At 34.1% G+C, this 16,101-nt stretch overlaps 1 protein-coding gene across 1 annotated transcript; it reads right to left on the reverse strand.

Annotated features, from left to right (window-relative positions):
* Positions 1-2,553: 2,553 nt before the first annotated feature.
* Positions 2,554-15,598, reverse strand: LOC111694812 (collagen alpha-1(II) chain). Its single transcript, XM_023463840.1, has 3 exons — positions 15,110-15,598; positions 5,014-6,464; positions 2,554-3,450 (listed from the first exon to the last, which is right to left on the reverse strand). Exons 2-3 carry the CDS (start codon positions 6,218-6,220, stop codon positions 2,645-2,647), a joined length of 2,013 nt encoding a protein of 670 aa, XP_023319608.1. The 5' UTR covers positions 6,221-6,464; positions 15,110-15,598; the 3' UTR covers positions 2,554-2,644.
* Positions 15,599-16,101: the final 503 nt, after the last annotated feature.

The following is a 16,101-nucleotide window of genomic DNA, read 5'->3' on the forward strand; positions in this document are numbered from 1 at the left end:
GAGCTAAAGTGGTAAGCGATTATATCAATACAATGAAGACAATTTTTTTAGTTTTGATTATTAACAAGCTTTTTTTAAATTAAATTAAAGTTAAAGGAATCAAAGAGAAGCTTTTTAAATTGACAGCTTCCATTGACTTCAAATTGTTTGTGTATCCATGCTGTTTAACAGCCTGATAAAAATCAAAATTGGTATCGAAAGTCATCTTCCTTGTATTAATTTTATCGTCTACCACTGTAATAGAGAAGAAAGGTAGGATAATTAATGTTCGTAGTTTGTCAATACGAGTTATTAATTAACATTTGATTTCACTGATTACATGTCATCAACAGAAATAGAAGGGGATGCAGTGAATTGGGGATTATATATTATATAAATTGGTTTTCTTATGGGGGGGGGGGGGGGTTTTTGGGGTTCGGTTTGGCACAAAATATGCACCCAGTGGCAACATTTTTTGGGGGTTTTTTTCATTAGTTACATCTTATAAAATCCTAATGATGCAATTTAATACATTTAATACATTTAGTACATTTTAAACAACTTTGCTTATTTGTCCGTCTATATAAATAATTACATCAAGACTTACTAAATGTACAATGTACATAGAAATCTTTTTTAGCATTTTAAAAAACAAAAATATTCAAAAATGTTGATATAAACTAGTCATAGCAAAACACCTGAATTCGATGTTAAAAAATGGCAACATTTAAATATAATGAATTAAACAAAAATCAATTATCTTTTATGATAATTATATTATAGTAGCTACTGGTGCGTGCACATGTCAAATTATAATTGAAAAGATTAAATATGACATAATTCTATGAATATTCAAATTAAAGTGTGAACTGTGCACTGTGCACTGCGCACCAACGTTGATCAAGTAGACCCAAGGTTAATCAATCTTAAACTCAAGTCTACTTCACTCTTCATTTTATATTAAAGGGACTGTCATGTAATTTCAAGTTACCCTCCAGGCTAAGAAGGCAATGCCCGATTTTTCTGACTCGAAAAGTGTTTAATTCTGATAATTTCTCAATTGCTTCTTATACTCAAAAATGCGCAAGTATTTTCGCAGAGAAATTTAAATAGTTTAACTGATTTGCACATTTCTATTTTAAAAGATCTAAAGTCTAAAGAGGGTTGGCAATTGAAAATTATCATGAAAACGCAAAAAGGATTATTTTTCTGTCATATACATTATTTTTTTACGTATAAGATAACTTTTTTTGTAACCCTTCTTTTCTTTATAAATGAATTTTCTATACCGTACTAAGGTTTAATTATTTAGAAAGACAGATACGACATTACGACTTACTAGCCTCTCCAGCTTTGATTTCACATACAAACTCAGACAATCGACATTTTTTGGTTGAATATAGAAAACTAAAACCCAATATTATCTAAAAATAATTTTTTACAGTAAATAGTTGGGATTTAAACTAGAATAAACTGAACTTTAGTTTATTGTGACATTATTTACTATTTTCTGCACTTTAGTTTAATGTGACATGATATACTATTTTCTGCACTTTAGTTTAATGTGACATGATATACTATTTCCTGCACTTTAGTTTAATGTGACATGATTTATTATTTTCTGAACATTAGTTTAATGTGACATTATTTAGTATTTTCTTAACTTTAGTTTAATGTGACATGATATACTATTTTCTGCAATTTAGTTTAATGTGACATGATATACTATTTTCTGCAATTTAGTTTAATGTGACATGATTTATTATTTTCTGAACATTAGTTTAATGTGAGATGATTTAGTATTTTCTTAACTTTAGTTTAATGTGACATGATTTAGTATTTTCTGCAGCTGCTTCTAGACTTCTAGACGTTTCATATTTTAAACTCTAAATAAATCAACATAAAAAGAGTAAACTATGAAAATATTTATTATAAATGTACATATGTTTACACGAATTATATTATAATTAATAGTATATTAAAATGACTGCAATAATACAATGGTTTCTAGATTATGAAGGTATATATAAAAGAATAAAACCTCCCCAATGTTTATAAAACTTTAATCCCATCCCTCTTTATTTCAATGTATGGGATGTCACATGTTCGGTTTCATATATTTGTACTCATCATAAAACATATTATAGATTTTAAAAACTTGGATTCAGCGGCTTAATATTAACATTTTCATATCTTCAACATATCAAATAATTTTAGTTTCTGTTAAAAAATGTTATAATATAGAACATTTTTGAACACTTTTATAATCTGTTGAGAGACTTGTTCTGACAATTTGAGATGTTATTTAGTTGAGTATAGTTCTATTTCTTGTATAGATGGTATTTAAACACCAAATACTGAGAGCGTAGTTTCTAAAGGATGTTTGGGGACAATTTGCTGGTTCTTTAGATCGCTTTAGAGCATTAATCAACGTTTTTTGATCCAAGAGCATTTATCATTCTTTCTCCGGCCGTCCTTCTTTGTTTTTCCGTCCTGGCGTCCTAACCCAGCAGGACATTGTTCACTTCTTTGTCCTCGATGTCAGGGGAAGGACCGAGGGGGGACGGGACTGGTGGTAGGAGATAAGTGTCCAAGGAGTCGGTTAATCTTAGGATAGACTTTTCTTACAATCCATGGTTTTATTGTTTCTTCATCCGGGATTTATTTATTTTAGATAGAATTTACTCTCTCCTTCATTCTTCATATTCCAGCCACATCCGGGCAGGGGTAACCCATCAATACCCAGGGGGCAGGGGGCATCTTGCCCGTTGTCCCCCTTCCGACCCCTCTTACCAGGCAATCCAAAGTCCCCTTTGTGTCCCTTTTCCCCTCTATGTCCCATTTGACCGACATCTCCGCGTTCTCCTTTCTGACCAGCAGGACCGCGTGGTCCAGTAAGACCCAGAGGCCCAACAGGTCCCTCAATACCTTGTGGACCAGGGACTCCCATAGGACCTGGTAGCCCCATTGGACCCATTTCTCCTTTGTGTCCCTTCTCTCCGACTTCTCCCTTGTCTCCATCGTTACCTCTGTCCCCCTTTTGTCCTGGTGGTCCCATCACTCCGTCCTTCCCAGCTGGTCCTGGTGGTCCTGGTAGACCGGGACCAATAAACTCCTCGTCATTCTGATATATTCCAGTTCGACGCCGAAGTTTCTTAGATGTTCTTGACTCCGCTCTATCCCCCTTATCTCCCTTTATACCCGGATACCCTGGTGGTCCAGGTAGTCCTGGTGGTCCCATGAGTCCTGGTGGACCCATATTGCCGTATTCTCCCTTCTCTCCCTTGGATCCAGCATGACCCGGGAAGCCTGGTGGACCCTGGGGCCCGGTTTTGCCAAGATCTCCTTTAGGTCCAGCGGGTCCCGTAGCTCCGACTATACCCGGAGCTCCTTCTAGTCCGACAGATCCTTTCTCTCCTTTCATTCCCATACTTCCAGTGTTTCCCATTTCTCCTTTAACTCCGGGCAATCCTAAAAAAACCCAAATTTTAGACAGTGAAATTTTATTTAGAGACTTTCCAAGACACTTCTAAGATCAATATTGAATTAAACATGTTATATAATGAGGTGTGAAACGTTTTGGTTTACGAAAAAAACGATTTAATAACATGCGCTGCAGCTAAAAAAAAAGTACAGAGCAACATGTTATATTTATTAGAAAGAAAGAATTAAACCAATTTTTTCTGGTTATCACAGTATAAGACCTAGGATAAAGGATATATAAATATGATATGTAAACAAATATTTATTATAATATACTAGCTAAAGCCCCCGACGTTGCCCGTGGAATAAAAAAAAATTTAGAATTTTGTTAGCCTATGTTACCCCAGGGAGCAAGGAATAGAAGGGAGAGACAACTGACGCGGTTCGCCCTACCATAAGATTATACATGCTTTGCAGACGGTACTCCATTTTATATCGAGCTGTTTGATTTTTAAGTAGGGCCCCACAGGAAAAATATGTATTGGCTCAATTTTCTTTCACCAGTTTCGCCAATACATATTTTTCAACATAACAGCGTATATTTAATTATTTAGAATATGCTAAGAAGAAAGGAACAAGAGAATTTAAATAACTTTTCCTTAAAAATTATACAAAAAATAAAATTGCGAATTTTCTTATTACAATTTTGCGAATTTTCTATGATTCTTTGATTTAATCTTTAAGATGTTTTAGATTTCGATAGAAAAAATGTATGTAAACTTTTTTGCTTTTCTGAACTTTTGATTTTGAGAGAAAAAAAGGTTCGCGGACTTTTTTGAGGGGTTGCAAATTAAAAAAAAATATTGAAAACCATGTAGGAGAGTTGCACAAAAAAGGTACAATTTTGCAGTAGGCGTCGCGCCGCATATCACACTTTTTTTTGACTCACCCTGTATCTATACATATATACAAACTAAAATGATAAATACCCATCAATAAACAAACTTTTTATCTCATTATTTCTTTCTCACAACGAGTGGTTTATGATGTAAACAAAACAAAAACTTTGGTGCCTAAAAATATAAAGAAACTGAAGTAATAACAAATCATAAGGTCTAAAAGGTTTGGGTCGGAGGAAAGGGAATCGAATTTATACATTTTTGTCAGAAATCTGGGATGTTTCTTGGAAGTCCCCCCCTTCCCCCCCTTCCCTTCCCTTCCCTACCCAGCCCATCATAATAATCTCTTCTTATTCCTTCTGTATTTATAATTCAAACTTGCTTCTCTTGCTAAACTATTGATTCACTTCTTGGAGAAATAAGTATCTGTTTTTCTAAATATTTCTTCCACCAAGAGGAGGAGTGGCCTCATCAAAGGAATAAATTAACATAAACTATTTGAAAGTATATCTTCACCAGGGACCGAATTTAATGAATTTGAGCAACGTCGCTGAACTACGTACAATAACTTCAGGTTCAAATTCGAACTAGCTCTATTAAAAGTTTAAGATTCAGGAAGGATTTGAACCGGTGATTCAAATTTGTGCCAGCGGCAGTGAGCAGTTGAAATTTATAAATTCGGTCCTTGGTCTATTTAAAAGTTTATCTATACCTGGTCTTCCTATCCTAGCAGCCTTCCCGTTCTTTCCTCTCTTCCCTCTCCGACCCGGAGCTCCGTCATCTCCTCTCTCTCCCTTCTCCCCTGCGGGTCCTACAATCAGCTTGGCGTTGTTGATCGGATCGTAGAGAGAGACGGGTCCAGGATCTCCCTTATCTCCTTTCTCTCCAGGTTTACCCGGAGGTCCCGGGGGTCCGGAGAGACCGTCAAATGTAAAACTGCGGACTCCGGCATCAGCTTGCATCCGGTTAGCCGGAGAACCATCAAGTCCTGGCAAACCTTGCTTTCCTTTTAATCCGGGTTCTCCTTTCTCCCCTGGTGGTCCCATGGGACCGACAGGTCCAGGTGTACCATCGAACCCGGGTACTCCCATAGGTCCAGATTGTCCTTGTGGTCCAGGAGGACCAGGTGAGCCAGGATCTCCCTTAATTGCAATCACCTCAGCGTATCCGTAATCATTGGCGATTCTTGTGAGAGCAGTTCGTCTAGCTCCACGTCGGGAAACTCTATCCGGTAGAAACCTGTATCCTGGTGGTCCTTGAACACCAGGTTCTCCAGGTGGTCCTGGCCTACCCTCTGGTCCGATGGGTCCCGGTTCTCCTGGAAGACCTGGATATCCGTCCTGGCCTGGTTTTCCATGTGGACCCGGAGGTCCTGGAAGACCAATGCAGTTACACTGGTCGTACCTGGACAAATCTCTCTTTTGTTTCGAAAGTTGTTCCGAACCTGGAGAAAAATTTCTCCATAAGCTAACTAAAGTCTGCAGTTCACTTATTTGTGCTTCATGGAGTAACATTGAAGTTCTCAATATCTCCAGAGCTTCGTCATGGTTTCTACCCGAGACTGCTAACCGTTCTCTCCAGGTATAGGTTTCTCCCTCCTCCCTAGATATGTGATCCTGGAGCCGGGAAACCGTCCTCTGCAGCTCCAGGTGTTTACTGGTTACATAAAGACATAATACTGTACAACACAGTACAACACTCACTAAAAATACTGTTTCTAGAGGTTTCAATGCACTGTGAGCTCTATCAAGGATGGAATTAATCTGGGTTGCACAGAATAGGGTCGGATTCAACCAAACCTTCTCCTCGGTTTTATTCTCTAATATCTCACTGGAAGTACCCTTGTCTGGGTGTTTTGCTTGTTTGTCCGTACACTGTGTGTTCATCTGTGGTGGGGCGGGGTCCCCAGGATTTCCCATTTTGCTCCCAGTACCCACTAATCACTGTAATCCAACCCTGAAAACATTGGATTTTCTTGGAACTCAATCCTTACTCTCCCCTCAATCCAATTATTCAACGCAGAGTTCCGACACTTTTTCCCGCACTTTTTCACACCTTTCACGGGACAAAGACGGAACTCCAGGTTCTGTTTGTTCCTGCTCTCTCCAGGATCCCAAGGGGACACTTCTATCCGTCTCCGACTTCAGTTTAAACTATTCAAACCTGAAAATAGAAATACATTAATCTTAGGTAGTAAACAAGTTCATCAAAAGCCTGTTTTTTTTTCAAATTAAAGGGACTGTAAGCGTAATTTTTGACAATCAGAAGGTTTAAAGAAACATTGGGTCCAGAAAAGTGAGAGTGTAATGGCTTTTAAGCTTCACTGTTTTTTTCAGCAAAGACAACTATGAAAATGGCTAAAATCCTAAATTACGCGAATGAAAAATGTTGTACAAACTTTTAGATGCTGTCCATTTAAGTGTTCATTCACAACTTTTTAAAGCTCTCCTCCCTTTCTCGGAGGGTCAAGAAAATTAGCTTTGGACGCATTTTTTTGGAATAAAAATAAAGAAAGTTTCCTACACTGTAAAGGACGCAAACTGAGGAACCTGCTAAATTATGAAGTTCCAAGATTATGCAAATCCGTGAACTTTGCATAAATTGAATTATCCTAAATGACTACATTTCTTGAATCTGATTTGCATCGGTTTAAAAATATCTAGTTATCTTGATTAAGGGAATTAAACCTGGAAATGGTTTTGCAAACACGTAAAACTTTAAAAGAAACAAGTTTTAACTTTTAAGACCCGTATTTGGTCTCAATATTCATAAAGATTAAATTCGCTTTTAGAGTCTAAACTTTCCAAAGTTTTGTGGTAAATATGAGATTTGTAATCTAGAGAGAGATACAGTGAGAAATTATGCAAATTTACAAAATATATTCACAGATCAAAAAAAATAAAAAAGTTTTTTTTTAAAACTTTGTATATTTAAATTACCACGCTGATATTTTTATCAGTTAAACTGCACCTTGAATTTACTACCAATTTACAGCCAGTTTTAACAATAATAATGCAAGTTCTTACTTTTAAAAGCTTTTTTTCCTGAAAACAAAGAAATTTTGTTCAAGCACTTTAATCGAGCTTTGTCCAATTCATCTTAATTTTTAGGCTTCTACAGAATATAAAAAAATACAAAAAACTGAAAAAGATTCTTTGTGTATTTTTCAGTACAAATAAGGTTTTAAGAGTACAAATGATTACACTTTATGTTTGGAAGATAAACCCAAAAACTACCTCTCTTGTCCTATCTGTGTAATCTGTACACAAATTATGAATTCTGTTTTACAATTCAGGGTTTCATGGGTTTTCAGTTTTCCAAACGACCCAATGTCTTTGTCTGGGGTTTATCAAACTAAAACTTTCTAGAATTAAACTTGATAATCTTGAATCGTTCATGAAACGGAGTGTAAGCTGAAGGAATGAGGAAGATATATCGTCAGTTTTCCATCTTAAATAATTTCTAATTCTAACATTTTTTATTCTTAGGTTCTGTTGCCTTAATCCGTAAGTCTTGTTTATAGAGAACTATAGAGAATTGTTTATTGAAAATTATCAATTAATCCTAGGTTAGGTTAAAGGCTTAAAGGGTACCGTTCTTCTCTTTTTTTCTTCAAATGGAGAGTAATTTGACATTTTTCGACAATCCCTTTATTATTATCCAAGCAAGTCCCATTCGGAAATATACATTTTATATTTGTTGAAAATTTTATATGTTCAGTCTCGGGTACACTATTGATAAGAAACCTAGAATGTTTAAAACTTCTTTTTAATTTCTCACTATTAGAGGGTTAGATACAATGTGGCGGAGTTATGAGGGTGCAAAGTTGTATAAGATAAACATATTCCGAGTGATATTGCAGGTGTTAATGAATGAGCATTAAGTGGTATAGATTTCAAATTTGATATTATACAATCTATAAGAAGTATATCTGACAGATTGCAACGGATTTAAAGTACCTAGAGAGGGACAAGATTGTGTATAGCACTATACGTTTCAGGGGGGGGGAGGTGTAAATTTAATGGGGTTAAAAGGGGCACAGTTAAAATTAAACATTGAGATAAGAAACGGATTGGGCCTTCAGGCCACGGTAGTACAAGACGCATGCTGTTATAATAAATTTTGCAAACATTTTCACTTAACAGTGAGAGTTTGGAATTGCATGAGGGGGAGGGGAATTAGGGGGAGGGGGTTTTAAAGGAGGTTAGGAAGTGAGAAGCGGAGAGGAGAGTGTATGAGAGAATATAAATTAAATAATCAAAATATTTACACTATTTCTCGTCAAAATAGTTGAATTGATGAATAGATAAAGAAGAAAGAAAGGAGAGGAAATGGAAGGTTTATGAACCCTATTGGGAGGTTAGAACCGATACATTCCAACCAAAATTCAATTACAAGCTTTAGGGTGAAACGAAGTCATTATTAAAAAAATATAGTCTAAATTAAGAGAATTGTGAAAACGAAAACTTTTTGGTTCACAGCAATTCGAAGTTAAAGAAAACTTTATTTTTTTGTGTGTAAACTGCTGCAGATACAGTTGTCTGAAATTTGATAGCTAGAAAAACAGTTGCTAGAAAAATGAGTGAAATTATTGTCTTATTAATGCAGCTCAAAGGTGCTTTTTTAAGAAACTGTTTTTTGGGGGGCAATCGTCATAATTTCTTATAAAACAGGCAGTCTTTATTCTGAGAGGGAGGGGAGGGGAGGGGGGGAATGGAAACGAAAGGTTTAGAAACTCAGTAATTAATAATTTTAATATTTCCCATGGGAATATAAGGTATAGGTTTAACCTATAACATCCTCTTGAATAATCAACTCTATACCCAATTCAAGCAACAAGGGTTACCTACAAAATATGTTATTTTACAGACGAAGACGACAGATTTCATCCAGTTATATTTAATAGATTTATGTTTTGATATGAGTTTCTCGTTTATAAAACAAACCTTGTTACCAAAAAAGGTTGAGCATTTTTTTAAAACAAAATAATTAAAAAAATAATGTTCAGGAAAAAAATCAATCTTTAACGTCTAATCCTTTGGGGCTAACTCTGCATTTCCTACAAAAGTTGTACACTGGCTCCATGAAAAACTTGAGAGACGCCATGATTTAAAGAAGAAAAATTCGCAACTCTGAAAAGGGCCCATATAATAAATATGCGCGGTAAAAATTTTATGAATGAATATTGCAAAGATATATATATATATGTCAATACATGCATGCTTTTTGTGCTAAAATGCAACGCAACATATTTTAGTTCTACTTTTCGGTCAATTAAATTTGATTTTTTTTTTTCTCCGCAAATTCTGCAGATTTTCACAGAATAACAAACCGGAAAAACAGGGTTATATCATGTCATTAAGATAATCATATTTAAAAAGTCATCTAGCTTTCTACCACAGTTATTCCTAAAAACATATCAAAGTTAAGCCTCCATTTCCTTCAATAAAAATGAGAGCATAGAGTTTTCCACTGGCTATGCCAATTAAAACGTAGACTTAAAGGGACTGTGGGCGTAATTTCAAGTGGCTTTCCATGAAAATATGTCAATTCCCGATTCACAACGGTACCCTGAAAGGCTTTGTCTGATCAAGCATGTAATTAGTCATCAATGTTTATCAAGAAAACTATATTATGAGTTCTCTACAATACATCTTCAGAAGGATCGCTTGAAATTACGCTACCAATCCCTTTAAAGATCGTCTTTGATCTCTGATGGTTGTATATAATCACAAAAAATAAAGAAATAAAGATGCATGACTGGAGGTTCGCAACAATCATAAAAAGCTTACAAGTTCTGGACTTTTTATGGTGAAATCTAGTCAATAGAAAGTAATACAAATCAAAAAATATCAGAAAGTCGTCTTTCATTGTCTTTTTAAGCGCAGCACTCTGTATCTATAGAGTGAAGTTAAATGATAATGCTTATTTAACCTGACAAGGCCTTGCAAAAGATAGATTTTTATCGAATAATGCAAATAATTTTGAATTCAGCACAATTGTAAGCATTTACTGTCATTTGCTGAAATAAAACAACACTTTTTGATTTGTAAATTACACACTCAGCTATATATTTTTAAATACACTTTTTTAAAGATATTACTTTTATTTTCTATTTCTAAAAAAAAGATTATTTGGCAGTTTTTAATGCTCTGTAAAAACAAAAAGGTAGTATATACAAATATTAAAAATATCATTTTTTGCGTTGTTTTCTGAACCACCTTTTAGGGTTTCCCTTTGAATATAAGATTTGATGTTTGCATGATGATTGGTGGATAGGGTGAGAACATTTGAGTTGATATAATGAGAGGAAGAAGAGGTCAGATCTGTAGAACCTAGATCATAACATCATTCATAGGGGTAACTTGGCCAAGGGTAAGACCCCCCCACCCCCCTTCTTTACAACTAAAAATATCAAAAATGTGTTTAAAGAAACTGATTCTTACCACAAACTCAAGCTTTCTAATCCTCTTTTCTTTGATCCTTGATGGTGTAAACCTTTGATATTTCAAGCTTAGACTATTTACTATAACAGAATTAATAGTGTAAAATATCAAAGGTCTATGACATCGGGTTGCAAAAATATAAGGGTTGAAGTATCACAGTTTGTTACAAGAACTCAGTTCCTTTGTACCACCCACCCAAAAATATCTTCATTCAGAAAAAGTTGAAGCTTTAAAACCAACAGACAATTCTTGTTAAATAATCATGGCTTGCATAGAGTTTTTATGCGTAAACATTGCAGTGACGCATGTGTGTATTTTGTATACACTAATATGGAAAATTAAAAATATTTATTGATTTATTGATAAATAATGAATAAATTAAGTATATTTTTTAGATGCATCTGAGGGTTTGATAATTAATCGATATATATTCATAAATTTAATTCTAGCATATGTGAAAGATAAAATACATGCTTTCAAAAGAATTACTGAATTCTTAAAGTGGCAATTTTAGATTGAAAAACAGTAAATAGTGGCGTGAAGCATGGTGAATTCTCAGACTGGAAAACAGTATATAGTGGCGTGAAGCATGGTGAATTCTCAGACTGGAAAACAGTAAATAGTGGTGTGAAGCAGGGTGAATTCTCAGACTGGAAAACAGTAAATAGTGGTGTGAAGCAGAGTGAATTCTCAGATTGGAAAACAGTAAATAGTGGTGTAAGCAGGGTGAATTCTCAGATTGGAAAACAGTAAATAGTGGCGTGAAGAATGGTGAATTCTCAGATTGGAAAACAATAAATAGTGGCGTGAAGCATGGTGAATTACAGTTAGAAAAAAGAGTGCTGGATGAGGCAAATGTTCGAATTGTGTATTTAGAAGGGAAGGATGAAGGATGAAAGACACGTTAATATTTATCTGGAAATATATGGGTAAGACGAATTTGAAAGTCTAAATTTAAAAAATTGAACAGATTTGAATTAAGAGATGGAAGTTATGACAACTGTGTGGAATTCATCAAAATTTATTCAATTTCAAAAAATTCTCAAGAAGTTTTCCAAATATTTTCTTAAGACGAATACTTAGAAATTGGAAACATTTGATGTTTTAAACTTTAATTATTTGATTGCAGTTTGAAATATCTAAGGTATACGATCTTGGGTTGCAAAGATATACGGAAAAGAACATCACAGGTCGCGGCAAAAACTCAAATCCTCAACAAGAAAGAGACAGAACTTAAATTTTGTTTTCAATTGTCTGAAAATAAATAATTTACCATGAAATTAAGAAACACCCCCTGACACCTCCTTTAAACTNCCGACTCGGATCAGCCCAGCAGGCGCGCTGACCGCTGAAAGTTTGTGGCCGACTCTAAGTCAATTTGCAGAACTTCCTGCTTAACAATACTGAGGAATATAAACACCTGGATAATGAAATTATAATTTAGGTTTAAAACTTAATTACAGAGATATTAGCTAGAGTTAGACGTACAGAAGATAGTGCATGTCTAATGTCTATTTAAAGTCTACATGTATTGCCTCCGAGAAAGATTTAATTGAAATGAACACTTTAATTCAAACAATGAATTCTGCCAGATGAAAAAGATAAAGTTTGAAATTCTATTAGGTTGCAAAAACAGGGATTAGAAAATTAGAGCTATAGGCTAGTTTTAAGTTCCTTTGTTTCTCAATTTGCTTTTTTCTTACAAAAGACAAATTGCTGAAGCCTCCCCCTCAATTTAAGTTTCATTTCTATTTAAATGTATGTTTGTACAAAACTATAGAAACGTTCTCGTAAAATATCATTCAAACATTTTCTAGAGAACAGGACAAGGGACTATCTATTGTGTTAACTCTATCTATTCATCTTATACCTCCACCCCTCTTCAACCCTTTCTTCGCTCCCTCCCCGCCACCCTATTCCCCCGCCCACCCCTCCTGCAAAAAAGTAATGTTTGTCTTCATCTCTCAGTTCGTATAAGGATTGAAATTGTACAAACTAAAACAAGCATGAAATAGGGGAACAGTGCGGAACAAAGGGGGGAAAATAGGAGAAAGAATGGAGGGGGGGAGGGCTAAGGGATGGCTTGACATATGAGAAGATACAAAATGACGTTAAAGTGTGAATCAACACAAACAGTAAATGTTTAAATGCTTTAACAAGTAAACACAATGTGTTAAAACTACATTATACAAACTTAAGAATATATTTAAACACTTGACACTCGTTTAATCAAATGAGTCCTTCCATAAAGAAAATCTTTGCCACTCAAAATTTCTATATCTTTACAACCTGATGGTGTAAACCTTTGATAAATATTACATATCTTATTTGATCTAACAGAATTTATGGTTTGCAATATCTGAGATATACGAAATTGTGTTGCAAAGATATAGGGATTAGAAAATCAGAGTTTGCAGCAAAGATTTGAATTTCTTTTTTTACAGAATTATCATGTATTTGAACGAGTATCTCTTTTTGAAAATTATATTTGAATCAACCCGATTTAAATATAGATTATGCAAAAAAAAATTTGAAAAGGCCAAACACAATTTTTTTAAATTTTTAGATAGAAAATGAGGATATCTCCGTTACTTAATTGTGAATCGTTGTTAGCATCAATTGTTAAAAAGACCACTGAAGTTTAAAGACCTTATTAGAAACGTAAATATGTCTGAATAAACTTTTCAATTAAAAACCTGAGATTGAGTTCAATATAAGATTTCTTTTCGATTTCCCGTCAATTTCTCTTCAATTAAGCTTTTTTGCGTTTTAGTGTGCAGTAAAGTTATTGCTTTCCATATTATGGGCTATAAAATATTTCTAAAAAAAAACTGGAAAATAAAGTTAATAGAAGCTAGACAAATTAGTCTGTTTAAATCAATCATTCTAATCTGAGCTGCATTTATCAATCCTGTATGCCGAGTCCATTAGCGCCTGATCCAATCAGGGTTCTGTCATGTGTTTGTTTTCTATTCTGAACCATTAGAAAAGTATGGCGGTAACATCTATCTTTCTATCTATCTCATTATACAATTAGAGTTATGAATCCTTGAATCAGCGCTAAACAGTAAATAGAAATAATTACTTCTACTAAAACTATAGTGTTATTGAAACAAAAAATTAACAATACGTTTTGTAACTATTAGAGTGAAAAATGCGCTAATTCCCTCGCCTCCATTTTGAATCATGTGCCCGCCCCTGTTCTAGAACATATGGTAATGCATCGATTTTAAACTAGACAGTTAAAACTTATTGAAAGGTTTCTAAATTCTTGAAATTCTCTGAACGGTCAACACACAACACTATATTCACTTTGCATATATTCAACATACATTCTGATAAGACAATAGAAATTTACAATGGAATACTTAGAATTAGAGTTGGACATCGTCTTAATTCTTGGATTTTAATTTTCAAGAGACTGAACACAATTCAGAGAGAATTAACAAAGGATCCTTATATCTTTGCAACCTAATGGTGAAGACCTTAGATACTAAATAAATATGAATTCTGTAGGATCAAATATTCTAAGTTTGAAATATCAAAGATATAGAAAATGTAAGTATACTATACTCAACTGTCATAGTCAAATGTTCAAATCCTTATATCTTTGCAACCTAATGTTTAAAGAATAACAGCTGAACAACTATATGCCCATCTCTACTTGGATAGAGCAACAATATATGTATATATTTTATATATATATATATATATATATATTCGTATGCTAACATAATCAAGTAATCAGAAACCCCCTATAACAAGTTTGGGAGCAACAAAACAAATCCTACTGAATATAGAAGACAATTAGCAGATAAGAGAGGAACCAAAAACATGCAAAATCAAGAAAAGATTATCTCTAAAAAATGAAAACAAAATCATGACTAAATTTTATCCTGGCGTTTCATTTTAAGAATATTTTCCAAGTTTTTATTAAATTATAGCAAATATTTTATAAAATTATACGTGTGGAAAACATGAAGGTTCCGGATTCAAATTCTAGTTTAACGCCTAACTTTGACCCTGGCACCTTAACACGTATAGATAGAGGCAAACCCAAACCATACTTTTATACGTATATTGCTTCGTAAAGAAATTCTTATCTCATTGTATATTTGGTCTTTTTAAGCAGGTTAAAACACTAAGAAGACCAAACAATTTGTATACATATTTTTCGAAAATTCGTTTTTCTTTTAAACCTTATAGGTTTTAGAAACAGGAAATGTTCGAAAATGTTTCTAAATGATTTCAAACTCAAATAAGAGGGTTCTTAGACATTTTGTAAGAAACTAAATCAAAATTAGACACGATTTTTTGTTGGATTTTGTGTGCAAAGTTTATTTAAACTAATTTAAACCTTACGTTTTTAATTGCTTCCTGGAAAACACAGATCTACTTTTCACTTTTCAGTAGCAAACTTAGTTCTCCGAACCGTTCTCTGCAAGGTTTCTTAACTCTCTAGTTCCAAGAGAGAAGATGAGAGACTCTGAGAGAACCTAAACCTCTCACAATTCACATAATCTTCAGGGTTCACTTTATCATATATTATCGGTGCAGTACTACTGCGTGGGTGGTTTATGGGTGTGTAGGAGGGTTGGAGAAATGACAACTTAATTAGATGTTTTGGTTTCTCTGTGCTCTTGTCAGGACGCCCCATACATGTATACACTTGATGTTAGAATAACAACAATAATTACTTTTTCTAGCTTTGCGGTTTAACGGCCCTCCTCTACTAGAAAACATCAACTGTGGTGAAAGAAAATCCGTGAAATTTTATCTTTGAAATCCGCAGATTCTTGGAATTCTTTTAATGTTCACAGGCCGGGATGTACGACGCAACTGGCCGGTATAAGCAGCGTATACACAGGTGATGGCGGGCTGTATCCCGGCTCAATTCTTCATTTATTTATATACAAAACATCGGTAAACCATTTATATACGTAGAAGTAACTTATTTCTTTTCGGAATTGAGAATTTATCTTTATTTTTTTTCTACAATTCAATTATCAACACGTGAAGGCTGGAGGAGGGGGGGGGGACTGCTTTTGATAGGTTCTATGTCCATAACATCATATACTAACGTTTTGAAAATGATTTCATTTTAAAATACAGAAAACTCCCTAGAATGTACAATATTCTAAAATATTTAGATTTCTTATCAATAAAACGTATTAAAGCTTTACAATGAAATTGATGTGGCCAAAAAATGCTTTTTTAATAAAGATTGTTTAACTGACAATTACTTTCCAAAATTGCATTGCAATTATTTTGATTGCATTAAAAAATAACTATTACATAATAGTTTTTTCGTCATTCATGAGCTCTATATAACCCAGATGTAGTTCATTAAACTC

This window comes from Eurytemora carolleeae, unplaced genomic scaffold (assembly GCF_000591075.1).
Source record: "Eurytemora carolleeae unplaced genomic scaffold, Eaff_2.0 scaffold205, whole genome shotgun sequence".
NCBI lineage: Eukaryota > Metazoa > Arthropoda > Copepoda > Calanoida > Temoridae > Eurytemora > Eurytemora carolleeae.

Bases quoted from the DNA above. Each gene is read 5' to 3' on its own strand.
- LOC111694812 (XM_023463840.1), bottom strand. From the start codon at position 6,220: ATGGGAAATCCTGGGGACCCCGCCCCACCACAGATGAACACACAGTGT. The intron at 3,451-5,013 runs GTATAGATAAAC...GGGTTTTTTTAG, and splicing joins TGCTAGGATAGGAAGACCAG to GATTGCCCGGAGTTAAAGGA.